This window comes from Harmonia axyridis, chromosome 1 (assembly GCF_914767665.1).
Source record: "Harmonia axyridis chromosome 1, icHarAxyr1.1, whole genome shotgun sequence".
In the NCBI taxonomy this organism is placed as follows: Eukaryota; Metazoa; Arthropoda; class Insecta; order Coleoptera; family Coccinellidae; genus Harmonia; species Harmonia axyridis.
In genome coordinates, this window is record NC_059501.1 from 26,877,639 (window position 1) to 26,895,618 (window position 17,980).

Below are 17,980 nucleotides of genomic sequence, written 5' to 3' on the forward strand. Positions count from 1 at the left end.
AGCAATTCTAATAACATTCATTTATATGAGATTAGAATGTTTATTTACTCTGTAAAATGATGAACCAAAAAATCCTCATTGTATAAAATTTCTTCTGTTTTGCATTTTTGTGAGTACTTACTAGTTATATGTATAAGTACCATTTGGAAGAATGGTAAAAACTAACCTAACGTCGAGTTCATACTACATAGAAATTCTAATAAGATTGATTTATATGAGATTAGAATGTTTGTTAATTCTATGGAATGATAAACCAAAGAAAACCTATTGTATAGGATCTCTACTATTTTGCATGTAAGTATAATTGTAAGTACTATATGTATCCTTTGAAGGAATGGTCATACCTACCTAACGTCGAGTTCATATCGCATAGCAATTCTAATAAGATTCATTTATATAGGATAAGAATGTTTTGGTTACTCTGTGAAATGAGAAACCAAAAAAATCATGTTAAGAATCTCCTCTCTTTTGCATTTTGTAAGTACTATATGACATGTGTATCCTTCGGAGGAATGGTAATACCTACCTATCGGAGTTAATACCGCATAGCAATTCTAATAAGATTCATTTATATGAGATCAGAATGTTTAATTACTCTGTGGCATGATAAATTAAAAACACCGATTGTAAAGAATCTCTTCTTTTTTGCATTTTGTAAGTACTGTATGTATGCTTTGAAGGATTGGCAATACCTATACTACCGTAGTTCATATACCGCATAGCAATTCTACTAAGATTCATTTATATGAGATTAGAATGTTTAGTTACTATATAAAATGAGGAACCAAAGAAAATTCATTGCATAAAATTTCTTCTGTTTTGCATTTTTGTGAGTACTTACTAGTTATATGTGTAAGTACCATCTGGAAGAATGGTAAAAACTAACCTAAAGTCGAGTTCATATCGCATAGCAATACTAATGAGATTCTTTAATATAAGATTAGAATGTTCAGTTGCTCTGTGACATGAAAATCCAAATGGAAACCAATGTATAGAATATAGGAAATAAAACCTACCTAACTTCGAGTTCATACCGCATAGCAATTCTAATAAGATTTATTTATATTAGAATGTTTAGTTACTTTGTAAAATGAGAAAAAAAACCTTTGTATAGAATTTCATCAATTCTGCATCTTTAGAACTCCTTTGAAAGATTGGATATACCTACCAAGAATTCGTTATCCAAAAAAAGTTGACGGGTCTCAAATAACAAAATTACTTATTATAAAGCAAACATAACGTCCAACCCAAAACCCAACCAAATATACCAAGTCAGGGAAATACAACGTTACCTTCAATTACTTTACGACCAGCCCATCTGAAAAATGATTCTATTTCCAACATAAAAGAGACGCCCAAACACAAATTCGGTCTCGGGAATCTCTTCTTTTTTTGAATTTTGTAAGTATGTACTATATGTGTCCTTCAGAGGAATGATAATACCTATCTAACGTCGAGTTCATACCGCATAGCAATTCTAATAAGATTCATTTATATGATATTAGAATGTTTAGTTACTCTGTAAAATGAGAAACCAAAGAAAAATCATTGTATAAAAGTTCTTCTATTTTGCATCTTTGTGAGTATTAGGCATATACAGGGTGAGTCTTTGACTTGTACATATATTTTAACCGAAGGTTCCTGAGGTCAAAAGAAATACTTTTTTCATTTACCATTTTTTCCGATTCGGCCCTGTTAAAAAGATATAGCCATTTTAAATTTTCAAAATGAGCTAATTCACCCCTGAAAACCGGAACACTGGAGTTTTCTCAAGCATAAGATATACCTTTTGAACCTTGGAAATAAGCTACTAAATCAGAAAAACCATCATAAACTCACGTTTAACATTCCATTTGTTGAACAAAGTAGTGTTTATAATAAAATAAATGAGTTATTCCAATTTCGTTGACGCTAAAGATTAAATATTCTTCTCTTGATTTCTATTTCATTTTCGATAATTATAACGAATTGAGCTCGCTACCACCAATATTAGCTCTGATACTCATATCCATTCATTCATTATATTTCATTTATATGATATCGTTGTTTACAAGAATTGCCATTTAACCTCAAAATCTCAAATAAATAATATTCATCTATGATAGTTCTAACACAGACTATAGTAATCTGTGGTTTTAAGTTTGAATTTCAAATTTCGAGTGATGCCAAATATAAACACAGCAGTTCGGTTCGAATAATCTATGTTCTAACCTAAAATTTTCATTTACAGTTCACACTTCACACTGTTATTGTTATAAGATATTTGTTATGAAATGAAGCATTTGATTTGTTCCAACTATCTCATAAAAAAATATTGAAATGCATCAATATTTTTGAAGCCATCAGTATGAAAATATGGAAATATGTAAAATATTCTGGCTCTGTAATCAATGGAAAATGTTAGACTCCACTTGTAATCAAATTTGTTCTTAATGTGTACCCACATTATAGCCAACTTCACTAGTTAGTTCATCTTGATTTTGGCATTGAAAATAAATGAGAAGTATTCAATTTAAGTATCCACAATAGAATATCCAGTTTCTTTCAACTCACCTAATTTGTTTTCACATTAAAACAATTATGGCCCTCTTGGAAGTATGTCAATCATATGCTCTTAGGATGAATTTATGGAATAGCAAAAAAATAAAAGTATTCAATCTCAATCACATGAAAATTTGTCTAGTATGTACCTAGTCCTAGTGGTATGTTTCGATGTGAGTTTGAATGAGCCGAAGACGAATACAGTATTGTTCGATAGCAGCAGTCTTTAGTGGGATATTGATTGTTGTCATTATTATGGGACTATTTTGTGAAAACTTTTTTAAACATGGGCTTTATGAATAATCTGGACTTTTCAAAAAGAATGTTGATTTTATTGAAGTATTTTCTTTTTATCAGAGCTGTGCCAAAGCTCAGTAATTTTTAATCAAATCGAGGAGTTGAGGTGAGCTTATCCACTTTTACTACTTCATTTTCAAACTAAGTTGGCTAGTACTTTAATTCTAAAATCTGAGACATGACATCATAGTACATATTCATTTCTGTGGTTTTTTTTCCACAACAGAACAAAGTTGCATTCAGCCAAAGTACCCAATTTTTGAATTTCACAGATAATTTTTTTTTAAGATCAAGTTATTCGAAAACGGCGCTTTGTACGAGAAAACATGAAGAATACTTTTATTTTTCAAATTAGCCAAATATTTTTCAATGAACCTTCAAATTACTTTTAAGAGTTGGTTTCTTGGAATTTTTGGTATTTTTATGGGATGTAATGTTCATAATAAAGAAACAGAAGAATTGTATGGAATCTTGTGTTCGGATAAGATGTATCACATCAAAAAAAAGCTATATTTCAAAAATCGATACAACCATTTACGAGATATAGCCGAAAATCACATTTTTTTTTAACGATTTTCAACAGCCTGTGTCTTTTCAACCGGGCCGAATCGGAAAAAATGGTAAAGGAGAAAAGTGTTTCTTTTGACCTCAGGAATCTTGGGTTAAAATATATGTACAAGTCAAAGACCCACCCTGTATATCCTTTGGAAAGTACATATGTACTACCTACCTAACGTCGAGTTCATACCGCATAGCCATTCTAATAAGATTTATTTATATTAATTTAGAATGTTTAGTTACTCTGTAAAATGAGAAAAAAAATCAAACCATTGTATAGAATTTCATCTTTTCTGCATCTTTATAACTACTATATGTATCCTTTGAAAGATTGGATATACCTACCAAGAATTCGTTACCCAAAAAAAAGTTGAAGGGTCTCAAATTACACAAATACTTATTATAAAGCTGCAGCAAATATAACGTCCAACCCAACCAAATATTCCAAGTCAGGGAAATACAACGTTACCTTCAATTACTTTACGACCAGCCCATCTGAAACACGATTCTATTTCCAACATAAAAGAGACGCCCAAACACAAATTCGGTCTCGGGTTCCACCCGCAGCAGTCGATATGACCCAGAACTTAATTAGTAATAGAGAGACCGTACTGGGCTATCTTTGGCGTGAAGATTGATTTATCTGGGGGCATTGTCTCGAACAGCGGGAGACTTAGGAGAGAATAACTGTTCGCCCCACAATACGACCGTGTTGCAGTAACGAATCGTGTTTTATTATCGCTTTTGTCTCGATCGTTTTTGCAGGATTTACGTAGGGAAGGGGCATAAATATCGTCGACTGCAAGTCCCGATGTTATATGGTTAATACCGGCGAATTTATCATCGACGTTGGGGACGGTTACAAGTACGGCGATCTCTGATCTGGTGAGGGATTCGTATTGTGCGTGCGTTAAAAATGCCATGAGCGGTATAACCTGAACGAACTGGAGGGGATATTTTTGTGATTGAATAATTTGGATGGTAATTGGTTTTTTCACAAAGGCGGAATTTGATTTGAAAACGCAAATTTTTGATGTGTCATAGGTATTATTTCGTTTAGCGTATCGAGTTCGTCTAAAAACCTGGTAGATCTACAATGGATCTACTTTGACTTAGACAGTGGTTTATTCAGAGCATACTTAAATCTGCATTACTCGGTAGATCAATATCAGATCTAAAAAGCCTGTATATTAACTGATCGATACTTAGAGCGAGATCAGCAAAGCTGAGAAAGCCTCACTTTATGATTATTTGATGTTTTCGCTCTTTTACTGATGGAAATTCATTTTAGATATAATAGAAATAATAGAACAAAAGTAATTTCCAATTCAATGTTTGCTACATTTGTTGCGCCCACATCATCATTTTAATTGGAATATCTATGGCCAATTCAAATTGAATATCTTGTAAAGGGAAGGTTCTCTGAGAAAAAAACTCGAACTTTAACACCTGTATCTCAAAAACAAAGTATTAGGGGACTCATGTTATAGGACTTTTTTTCTTGAAATGACCCCGAAAACAAGGGGAAAGTGTATACCGAAGACGAATACAAAAAATCACAGATGGCAAAGCCGACAAAGCGAATAGTTGAAGGAAAATAATAAACCTCGGACATAGACGTGCTCTTAGTGCAATAAAAGTAATCATCTTGAAAGCGATAATGAACATTTTTACAGCCGTGTGGATTTCAGAGGAAAGTAAAATGATTATTGATTCATTTTATGTAAAAATTTTCGTTCTTCGTCTTTGCGAGAATTCTGCAATTTTATATTTTGGAAATCATAAGGGGGTAATTATCCCCAGTATTCCCCCCATTTTTACGACCTTGTTATAGCGTCTGTGTATTAATTATAAGGTGTCTGCACGCCAACAAACTATTTACCTTATAATAAACAGATTTTTCATAGAAGAAGATTCTCCTTATATACGCAAACTTATTCATTAAAAAATTCAGGAAAGGCACTGACTTGGCATCAGGAGCTTTAGACCTGGGACCTTATTCTCGACAAGTAATCTTTCAATTCTTTCAGTGCTCTGAACACTGAATGAACGTATACACACTGAAAGATCGAGAATACGGTCCCTGTATTAGGCCTATTATGCCTTTGAAGAACACCGAAATTGGCGGTTAGTTGATCTAGAATGGGGTTCCTGATAATAAGATAGGTACTGCTGAAAATAGGCACGAACATTCAAGAAAATATTTTACATATCAAACTTAATTTCAACCTAGTTGTTCAGGAAATTTTTTCGCTTGAGTTTTTAATGGTTCTGGTGACGCGATGTGCATAATGTGATAAATTTGAACTAGATATTATGCATCTAGAAGTAAAATTTCCCCGCGATCAAATATGCATTCACAGAAATACATGTGCTTGGTACCTTCGGATACTCAGTTCTTCAATTTTTTATAGTGTTGATGGAAAGTTCATTCGATTTTAGAAAACGATCGAAAGATTTTTAGCTAGATATTACGAAACTATTTGCGGGAAGTAGCATTCTAGTGGACCATCAAAAATAATATAAATCATCGAATGTCTACATCGAAAAGATAATATCATCGGTAAAAATAATGGTAATTGAATCTGTAAATGAGAAATATAGATAGGAATTTCAAAATTTGAAAACACTACATTGTTTTAATTTTCTCAAGTTTGCTTGGATACGAAGCGATGCAGTTTGTGATTATCTTGAATAGTAGCAGAAAGAGCTACTAGATTCACAAAATTTGTATTGGGGTTATTGTCACAATTAGATTAATTCAACGTCACTTTTGAATCTACCATCTCAAAATAACATCACTGTTTTTAATTTTAAAGAATGTCAATGTTTTATCCATACCAAAGGGTAATAAACATAAATAGAACGAGTATACGCAATTTTTACTTGTCCCCAACATGCTTAGATTACGTTGTCAGATTATGATATATTTTCAAATCCACAATTTTACCATATCATTATGAATGTATATTATATTGAATGAAATATATTTATTTGAGTGATTCCCGATTGAATATGCAAATTTGAATATTTGGAATCCCATATTTTTCCTAATTGTCGAATTTATAATAAGCAGGATATTTATATATATATATATATATATATATATATATATATATATATATATATATATATATATATATATATATATATATATATATATATATATAGCTGTAATGGGCTCGTCCATAAGAAAACCGTGCAGCATCTGCAGGAACTCCAGCTTCCCAACAATGCTATCTGTTGGATGCAGAAGGCCGTTGTACTGGGGACGGTTAACATCATCCGCCAGGTGCTTTACTCCTATTGAAGGTGACGACAGGATTTTTACCTTGGTGCTCCCACCCGGTTGATCCTATATAACCACGAAAGTGTGAAGGGAAAAAAAAAAAAAAATATATATATATATATATATATATGTGAACTATTGATAAGGGTCAAACGACTCGATTATTTTGGAGAATAAAAGAAAACTCTTTATTCCTTGCCAAGCTTTCGAATTTATTTAATTCTTCTTCAGGGCTTCTGAAATACAATACAAATCCTTCACATATTCAGTTTAACAATAACTTAGTTAATAATTCACTTACAGAATGTGAGGTTATGTTTAGGAAACTTGCAAAACTACAAAACATTTGTCTTAATTCAATTCACATTGATCCTTTGGACATTAAAACGACAATAATTTTCTTCAATTTGAAACGTCAACAAAATAAAAACATTTTTTTCACAACCAAAATATACTACTTAAAATATTTAATTTATTTATTTTTTCTCCTTTGTGTCAACTGGCTAGATAGGTATATTGTTTTGTTTGTTTTTGACACTTTCGTAATCTGCCTTCTTCCTTTCACTCGTCAACTGGACCATCGAAAAAGTATATGTTTTCTTCCGATTTTTCTAACAAATATCCATATATAGCACTCAACTCATTTGTGTCTGTTTTTTTGTTAATAATATTTTCCTGTTTATTTATCTCCATCATTTCCAATATCAACCTTTTTTTGTAATTTTTTTCCGTTTTTAACACCTTTGCTTCTTCGAAATTTATTTTATGATTTAAATTGAATGCATGAGTTGCTAGTGCGCATCTATCCGGATGTTTTGCAATATCTGATTTGTGTAATGCCAATCTGCTTTTCAACCATTGAGATGTATGTCCTATGTATATTTTTTTGCAATCTTCACATTTTACTTCATAGACTACGTTGCTTTTTAATAGTGTTTGAATAGGATCTTTTAATTTTGTATATAAATTGCCCACAGTTTTTTTATTATAAATAGCAATTTTCACTTTTTCATGTTTAAATATATTTATTAGTTTTTTTGTTAATCCATGTATATTTGGGTATGATGCATAATGAATTTCCTCTGTTTCTTCCTCGCTTCTTATTAGTTGTGGTGCTTCTGTGGTGTCACTTGCATACAATAATTTCTTCAACATTCCATAGGGATATCCGTTCTGTCTTAATATCTCCAATAAATTTTGTATTCCCTCCTGTATGTAAGACTCATGACATATTCTTCTTATTCTATTTTTCATTTGTTTTATCATGTTAATTTTTATATTTATGTTATGGTCTGAGTTATAATGCATCATTTTGTTTGAGTGGGTTTCTTTTCTATGCCATTTTAACTTTATAACATCATCTTGTCTTTGTACTTTTGTGTCTAAGAAAGGTACACATTGTTCCAAGTTTTCTACTTCCAAAGTGAATTGTAAGTTTTTGGAATAAGAGTTAAAACACTTCAACGTAGTCTGTATATGTGTTTTTGGTACAGTCAATAATAAGTCGTCTACGAATTTTTTTAAAATGGGTATATTAAATGGTAACTTTTCCACACATGATTTTACCAAGTGATCCATGACATATTGGGCTAGTCTTGGACTTAGTTTAGAACCCATAGCACATCCAAATATTTGAAGGTAATATTTTTCTTTGAACACGCAGTAGTTGTTATTCAATATAAACAAAATAATTTCCATAAACAGCTCCATATTGATGTTTGCATGTTCTTTAATTATGTCCCATTTTTGTTTCAGGACTTCAATAATGTCATTTTTGTCCAGATTACCGAATAAATTTATGACGTCTAGAGAGATTAGTGTGTAGTTTTCTGGTAATTTGAAATTGTTAACTGTTGTTGCAAAGTGGAATTTATCTTTGACATAATATTGGTTTTCTTCATCATATGCGGTTTTCAAAATGTCAGCATTGAATTTAGATAAGGAATTCATTGGACTATTTATACTTGATATTATTGGCCTCATGGGATAACCATCTTTATGAACTTTTGGATTCCCGTAAATTCTTGGCGCAACAGAGTTGTATGTTTTCATTTGCTTCATTTGTTCTTTTGTTATGTATTTCAGTTCTCCTAGTTTGTCAATATATTTATTACATTTTGTTTGTAATGTCTGTGTAGGATCTCTGGGTAGTCTCTTGAAATCTTTGGATTCTAAAATAGATTGAATTTTTTCATTATACATTTTTTCATTCATTACAACTGTCACTGCACCCTTGTCACTATTCAATATAATTAAATCATTGTTTTCTTTTAAAAACCATTTGGTGTCCTTATACCATTTTTGTATCAGAGAATTTTCTTCTATAGGTCTATGTATATAATTTGTGACTGCATTTGTGACTTTCGCTCTCTGTACATTTTTTCTTCCATCTGGTATTGCTTCTAGGATATATTCTGTATCTGCTATTATGCGATCAATGTTTATATCTTTTTTTGTAGTTGTTACACTGAATTTGGATCCTAATGATAACAGACTTTTGACTGTATTTGGTATTTCTTTGTCAGATAATTTTTTTATCCATCTATCTTGAGTTGTTACGTTCGGAATGCTGGTTGTCTTGAGGTTGTTGATTTTCTTTAAATTTGTCATTTTAATCTTGTGAAACTCTTTGTTGAACGAGCATTTCAGTCGGTCTTGATACTGTATAAGCATATATTCTGGTAAATGTTGTAAACTCTGTCTTATCTGGGTGTTGAGTAATTCCAGTCTCTTTATTTTGTGATTAACCTGACACAGTTCTAGGTTTATTATTTTTTTGCTTGTTGAATCATTGAATTCGCGTATTTTTCGATTCAATCGTTGATTATTATACTCAAATAATCCCATTATACTTTTAACATTTGATGTTATATGTTTTGGTATAAGTCCCTGTCGCTTACACTCCAAAAGAAATATTCGCCTGTTTAGAGCTGCAGCTAATTTCCTGTTGTTTGTACTCCATAATTTCAGTTCCTTCGTTGTTTCAGGACCATAATTGTGAGATATTTCTTCAAAGAAACCCATTTTATTGATTAAACTTCAAACTTATTTTTAAGAGTCTTTAGTGTATAACTGTGAACTATTGATAAGGGTCAAACGACTCGATTATTTTGGAGAATAAAAGAAAACTCTTTATTCCTTGCCAAGCTTTCGAATTTATTTAATTCTTCTTCAGGGCTTCTGAAATACAATACAAATCCTTCACATATTCAGTTTAACAATAACTTAGTTAATAATTCACTTACAGAATGTGAGGTTATGTTTAGGAAACTTGCAAAACTACAAAACATTTGTCTTAATTCAATTCACATTGATCCTTTGGACATTAAAACGACAATAATTTTCTTCAATTTGAAACGTCAACAAAATAAAAACATTTTTTTCACAACCAAAATATACTACTTAAAATATTTAATTTATTTATTTTTTCTCCTTTGTGTCAACTGGCTAGATAGGTATATTGTTTTGTTTGTTTTTGACACTTTCGTAATCTGCCTTCTTCCTTTCACTCGTCAACTGGTATATATATATATATATATATATATATATATATATATATATATATATATATATATATATATACTTTCTGTATCTTTCTTCTGACACCCAAGGTTTGGCAACTTTTGATCTCCTAGTATCTTCGGTTGATTCACGTCATTTGACGCGTTTGTTTTCTGAATTCCTAATATATTTAGGTATTTATTTCAATATATTTTGATATAATATGAAACCTTGATTCACTATGAGACATAAGATGTTCGTTCTTTGTGGAGAAATTCGCAAATTGAGTGAAATAATGTATCACTGATATGTGTTTATTTCTGCGCGCTTCAGGTCAAATTTGATAGTTCATGTTGGGGACAAAATTTGCTTACTGAAAATGACATATGCTCCCTCTATCTATATTTATTACTCTGAGATCCATACCAATTGATCGATGTTCCATCCCTAAGCAACTTTTTCGGCGAGTTTAGATATTCCGTGAGATAAAGGAAATAATAAACCCCTATATGTAGAATTCGTGGCATGTTCAACTTCTACCACCCTAAACTTTAAGGGGTTCGTACCTATTTCCTTCGAACGACTCCAAACGTTAATATTATGGGAAATAATAAACCAAAACGTCTGCGCCTCTCCAATCCTGATTTCCGCTTCTCAACGCCTGCAGAACGAGAGAAAACCCAATCGAACAAAGGGCTTCTGGATGCATACAGACACTTCATCTGAATTTGAAATAACTTCAATATAAATTCTTGGTTTCCCAACCCCAACTTCTTCTGTTTAGCTGTTTTAGGAATTACATTCTTGCATGAGGGTCCCTCCACCAACAATGCCAGAATGTCGCTTTTATCTCATGAGGCATCTGTAATCTGTATTCACCAGTCGCTCTCTCGTCAGAACAACGTCGGGTCCCAAGTCGCTGATACGTCAACGTGCAGCTTTTTGTTGCGTCTGCTCGGCCTGGCATACAAATCCTCCTTTATTTTTAATCTTGCCCGTGTGGGGTATGCGGCCTTTAGCAATTTGCCACGATTGTCCCCATAAAATGTTGAATGGACCGTTGTAAACTTTCGGCGGGGGGCGCAAAGCTAGAGGGTATAGTAGGAAGGTAGGCGGTCGCCTATAGGCGCCAAAATTCAGGGGCGGCATTTCAAGTTTGATCAATAAAAATATCATGTGTAGAAATTAACCTATTACCGGGCCACTTTTCGAAGTTTTTTGTTGTGTATTAGCATAGTCCTTATACTATGGTATTAGGTACGTATAGAGTGGGACACGGTCGATGGTACCCTAAATTTTTACAGCGAACGGAAGGTGAAAATTTGGTAAGTTGGGTAGGAATCACTCCTCTATTGATCTTAAATATATTTCGAAATTGATTCCTCGCATATCCCTTAGTGAAACAGAATTTTAGAATCAATAAAAGAAAATAAATAAAGCACTTGACTATACGTTTCACAATTTTTAAAAAAATGTATAAAATCTTGTTGACATGAATGTTTCGGGTTTCATCTCATTCTCATAACTGAATATAAAATAATATACACAAGTACATAAAGATCACTAGATGACAGTATTGAAATTTGAAATAGGCGGAAATCTAATTGATCGTTTACAAATGGGAGATTTTGATTGTTAGCTGAGGATATTTCCAAAAACTCCAAGAGGTCTAAACACTTTTGTGAGAAATTTTTGTCTTATAAGTCTATAATGTGATTGGAAGTGATACAGTGATTGAAAAAACTAGTTGTTGACTTATTTTGAAGCATTTCATTTCTTCAATTCTAATTCCGAGAGATCGACCGGTCTGACCTTTATAAAATGCAGGACATTCGTCACAAAACAATTTTTAAACTCCACTCAATTGTGATATGCTGAGACGACTCTTTCCAATAAAAAACATTGATCTAAAATTTCTCTTATTGGTACATATTAAATCAATAGAATTTTGTTTGAATCTTTAACAAAATTTATCACTAATAGATGGAATATAATTGATGTATAACTTCTACTAGAATTGAAGAATTTTTTATTTTTGAGCCAGTTACAGATTCTGTAGATAAGTTTCATTTTTGGAGATATTCATGATGTATATTATTTATGTTGTATTTCCTTTCATTAATTTTTATTTTTGTTTTTGTTTTTTTTCTTTATTTGTATTTTGTTGGGGGGTTGAGTGGAGTAGCCTTGGCTAGACTTCGCCCCTAGAATTTACCAAATAAACACTCTATTATTCTTATTGTTATTAAATAAATTAATTGAATTCAGGTTTCAGAATCTTCTGCTCAGTTTTGAGGATACAGAAAGCTTGGATATAAATTTTTTTCTTTAAAATTATCGGATGAATCATAATTCAAATTCGAATGCGTCTTCACCCAACACTAGTTAATTTGATATGAAAAAATTAAAAATAAATATTTGTTAAGAAGGATAAGTTTGAAATGGTGAAATGGAATCGTTTCTCGTATAATTTTGCATTCCATTCTGAGGAATCAATATTCTGATCGGAGGATTCAACAGAAAGATAATCCAGAAGCCGCTCCAAGTTGCAATAAAATTCGGCAACGTTCAGCAAAGCGAACGCCGACAAGCCTGATGAGTGCTTGGGTTTTTTTAGCGTCAATAACTCGTAAACAGCACTATGAGGGGATACCGGACATCTGTATATAAGAATGAGATAAGAATAAGAAATGTTTATTCATAAATAAACAGTTTAAACATATTTATGATTATAATGCATAACGCGGCAAATTTGATGGTTTTTGATGTTAGTTAAATTTGTCGGTATTCCTTTCTGTCGAATTTCTACACATCTGACTTTTGTTGATCAAGCTTGAAATGTCGCCATTAAATGTTGCGGCCCTAGGCGACTACCTAGGCTCTGACAAAGCGAATGCCGACAAGCATGATGAGTGCTTGGTTTTTTTCAGCGTCAATAACTCGTAAACAGCACTATTAGGGGATACCGGACATCTGTATATAAGAATGAGATAAGAATGAGAAATATTTATTCATCAATAAACAGTTCAGACATATTTATGATTAAAATGCATAATGCGGCAAATTTGAAGGTTTTTGATGTTAATTAAATTTGTCGGTATTCCTTCCTCTCGAATTTCTACACATCTGACTTTTGTTGATCAAGCTTGAAATGTCGCCATTAAATGTTGCGGCCCTAGGTGACCACCTAGTGACGGCTCTGACAAAGATGCCACCTCGGAACGTAGGGGTTTACGTCCCATTTGACGACCCTATATAAAAATTCCGAATGGTGAATCCCTGGGTAAATAACCCTGCATCCGAAGGGTTTAATTGCGATCCCTACACGCGTTGGGTGAACAAATAGCGAGTTTTGAGGTGGGACCTATTCGAATGCTGGTAAATACAACTGCGATTAATGCGGACGTTTTGGGCAAAACGAGCGAGTTTCAAGCGTACTTCCGAATATGAACCGAACAAAAATTGTTTTTATTTTTTTTTGGGGGAGGTTTGATGTTGCAAGCGGGGATACACAAGCGTCAGAAATTACCAGCGTTATTGAATAAGCGTCCGTTAGTTTTTATGTTTTTGTCCCCGTTAAAGTTTGGGTTAGGGGAAACACTGCAAAATGTGCAGAATGGATTTTTAATTCTTAACATCCCTTAATTCTATTAGATCTCTAATCATATTGAAAAATATAGAGAAGAATTGACCTGATATTCATAGGACTTTCAGAGTGTTTTTTCTTATACTGACCTAACTGCACTTCAGGCCTAGGTAGGTGAACATTAAAAAACCAATTAAATCACAAGTGGATCCACCTTATCCATGATTGAATATATAGTCATTACATTCTTTCGATTCATACCCACATTTTATACTGATAGCTCCAGAAATATTGAACTGGTGATGTAAATCGATATTTTTATGTGGTATAAATGTAACAACGCAAATTCTTTCCATTTAATCGGTCTGAATGAGGTACATTCCGCAGTAATTTGATTTGCATCCAAGCAAATATCTTAAATTTTTTTGTAATTATGAATGTAAACTGAATATTTTGTTGTTTTTTCAAAGTTTATTCAGTTAACAAGCTCATGTATAACATAACCTTCAAACTAAACTGCCTTTGATTGAAAGATGTGTTAAAATTACTGAAAAAGAAAACCTACCCAGCAGAATAGTGGAGATCATTAAAGACGTTAATGCTGACAAAACGACAAGTAGACAATGAACCAAGATGTTAGTTCATTGTCTATTTAGTTCCACAAGATGTGCCGGAATGAACTGATTCGCCACATAATTAGAGAAAATAAGGAATAACGCAATAATTTCAGGAAAGAGTAATTGAAAATGGAAATTTTGATAATATCTAAGACATAAAATGAAAAAAAAGTTTTTTTTGAAAAAATTTTTTTCAATTCTTGTATAACCGGAAGTGCCGGAACTTCGAAAATATTTTAGCTGAATAGGGCATTGTGAACAATGTCATATTCCGAATTTTCAGATTTCAAATCAGCCCCGTTCTCCAGAAACGTCTAATAGGCCGTCGAACTTGAAACACCCTGCATAGTGCTTTTGAAATTATTTTACACATTGACTGATCAATTGGTTCCAATTTTGAAAGTTATAGTACAACTGTTATGTTAAAATTCTGCATATACTAAATGGACTCTTTAAATTTTATTTTGTCTTACGATATTGCCATTCCATTCACTTAGATACACTATTTAAATTTATGAACAAGTTGTCAACTAGGATGTTTAAAGTTATATTAGATTAGATTAGATGAGAATTTTGCTAGAAGGTAACCAGTGTAAATCAAGAACGCTACAATTATTAAAAAGTCTTGGGTGAAAAGGAATATGCATTTTTCAATGATCTTCAATGGGGTCATTCATGGGTTACCCCTAAATGAATAGATATCTCTTCATTGGATTTCCTTGAAATGTGAAACCATTCAAATATAATTTTACGTTATAGAACCTGCGACTAGACATTCAAGGCTTACTTCGATGTCAATAATTGCTGAAGTGACTATACTTGCATACCTCAACATGTAACTCCCTCATCACTTATGCACCTCGGTTCATAAGTATTACCCGGGAATAATAACTGTAATTATTGATTCGTGGTATAATCTACAATTAATGTATGGCATCGTCAAATACAATATGCCTCATCAACATAAATGGGGTGTTCTTACTCGCTTCCTCGTGGTGCACCCTAGACAACGCTAAATGAACTAGGGTAAAGCGAAAATAACATAATGAGATAATAACGTTTGAAACCCAGTTAAGTCCAATATGAAAGAGGAAAACAACCATCTGTAACTACATAAAATATTCGATTTTTTATCACGAATAATGTCACGGTTGCACAGATCCGAATATATCACATGGACACATCTGCAGCACAAAAACCGTATCAGTTTTTATCCACTCACCGGAACCTACCCTCTGAATAGTCGATAATCATCTGAATGAAACTCCGATGAATTGGAACTCGTTCAAACGAATTCTTTTTAATTTTTTCGATTATTCTATTCACAAAATGAACACCAATTGTAAATGGATTTCAATTCAGATTAAAATATAATCCGGAATAAAAAACTACAGTGATGAATTGTCACTGAACTGAATTTTATCTATAATGAAAAATTCGTGGTCAATTTATATCTATTATATCCGACCATATACAAAAAGCGACAGCTCATCATATGTTTGTTGATATTGAAAAGTGATGAGCCTTGAAAGCGATGCTGAGGTGTTTCGGAAAAAAAAAGCTTGTATGGCGTTAACAAACAGTGTTATTGAAAACGTCCATTTTTCCATTTTTATTTTCATTATAAAAACATAAAACATAAAAATAGAATTCAATTTCAACAAAGACTCTTCAATTCTTCGAGGGATTAAAAGTAAAAAAGATACTTTAATTCCTTGAGGGTTAAAAGTAAAGTTTGATTTCCTAAAGTAGGTACATGAAACATATGACATTATTGAATTGAAGCTATATAAAATTGGTACAAGGGCGTAGAAATGAGGGGGTACTGGGGGTAATTACCCCCCCCCTCCCCCCAGATTTCCAAAAGCCAAGACTAAGAACGAAAATTTTGACATAAAATGAACAAATTATCTTTTTACTTTCCTTTGAAAGTCACACGCTCAGTCACACGGCAGTAAAAAGTCGGACCCTTTTTGGGTTTATGAGTTTATTATCGCTTTCAAGATGAGTACCTACTATTGTTGTGCTACGAAAAAGTATATGTCCAAGGTTTATTATTTTCCTTTATCTATCCACTGTGTCGGTCCCTTATTTGCCATCTGTGATTGTTGCATTCGTCATCGGTGCACACTTACCCGTTGTTTTCGGTTTTTTGTATCATTTTCGTCACAATATTTCAATACTGTATTTATCAAAGAACTGAACTGAGTAATTAGCATAGAAAAATTGTCTGGGATGTGTTGTACAATTTATTGTGTTTCATTCAAATTGCAATTCATTCTTGGAATTGACTTCATCTACACGAGTTCCTAAATTGGAGGTACAAATGAAAATGACTGATTTCTCGGATCATTTCATGAAAAAAGTCCTATAACATTAGTCACCAAACAATTTGTTTTAAAGATACAGGTGTTAAAGATAAAGGCTTTTTCTCATAGTACCTTCCCTTCACAAGATATTTCATTGAAATTGTCCATAGATATTCCAATTCGATGTTTGCATCATGTGATATGCTAATTTTGAACAAAGGGGTATATTTTTTGCCTGATGCCAGTTGCCTGTTTTTTTCCTCCAGAACTTTTTTTGGTGAACCACTGGTAGTTTAGAGAAGTGAAAAAGAAACTCTGGTCCAGTACTACTCTTTTTGGTTTGTTACAGTTTTGTCATATCTGCTATCGATTTCGAGAAAAAAATTTCAAATAGCTCTCTAGTAATCCTCAGGAAAATCCAAATTATTATAAAGATCCAGCTAGTAAGCTGTAATGAATTAATTATATAATTAAAATTTTTGGTACTTATTTACCCATTCTGTAACGAAGATTAATAAATATTTCATGAACTGATATACCTAAGCTTCACTAAAATGTACGACACACTAGAAACACCCTGTATCTTGAAAACAAATCGTTTGCGGGCTCATATTAATGAGACTTTTCATTCTTAAAATCACCCAAGGAATCTCTAATTTTCCTCTGTAGCTCTGATTTAGGAACACCCACTATAAGGTGAGAACAACCGAATTGGTAATTAAAAAAATTATTTCATGTCATTTGGGTCGAACTTTGTTATCGAACTTCTTTTTCTCACATTACATATATAAGTAAATGTTGTCGTATAAATTTTTTTTCAATTAACCCCCCCCCTCACTGCTCCACAGTATCAGTATTGATAATTAACCTCTGATACAAAAAATTCTGTAATAATAGGATTGAACAAATTTTATATTTATGACAATTGACAATGAATGGAAACCATAAAAATCATAGTCTGTATGAATGATGCAATATGACCTTAATAAGAAAATACTTTCTCTACAATATCAGTAATAATGAAAACATCTTCTAAAAGATATTCTGCAATGATGTTGAACGATTTCAACATTTATGATAAATTATAATGTATAGCTACGTATATAGATGATTTGTCTGAATACTCATTATATACCTAATACAAAAACAAATCTTTAGATGGTTGTTACAGATCAAACTAAATTTCATTCATTAAGACGAGTGGATTATTATAAAAAACCGAGTAAAAAACGCTTTAATTTTCAATCTTGTATTAAGGAGAGCATGTTATAAGCGATTTTAC

At 32.3% G+C, this 17,980-nt stretch overlaps 1 protein-coding gene across 1 annotated transcript; it reads right to left on the reverse strand.

The window, feature by feature from the left end:
- Positions 1-8,178: 8,178 nt before the first annotated feature.
- LOC123682564 lies at positions 8,179-9,295 on the reverse strand. The gene is made up of 2 exons (XM_045621309.1): positions 8,252-9,295; positions 8,179-8,193 (listed from the first exon to the last, which is right to left on the reverse strand). The coding sequence occupies exons 1-2, from the start codon at positions 9,293-9,295 to the stop codon at positions 8,179-8,181; spliced, it is 1,059 nt and encodes a 352-aa protein (XP_045477265.1).
- Between the last annotated feature and the right edge of the window lie 8,685 nt (positions 9,296-17,980).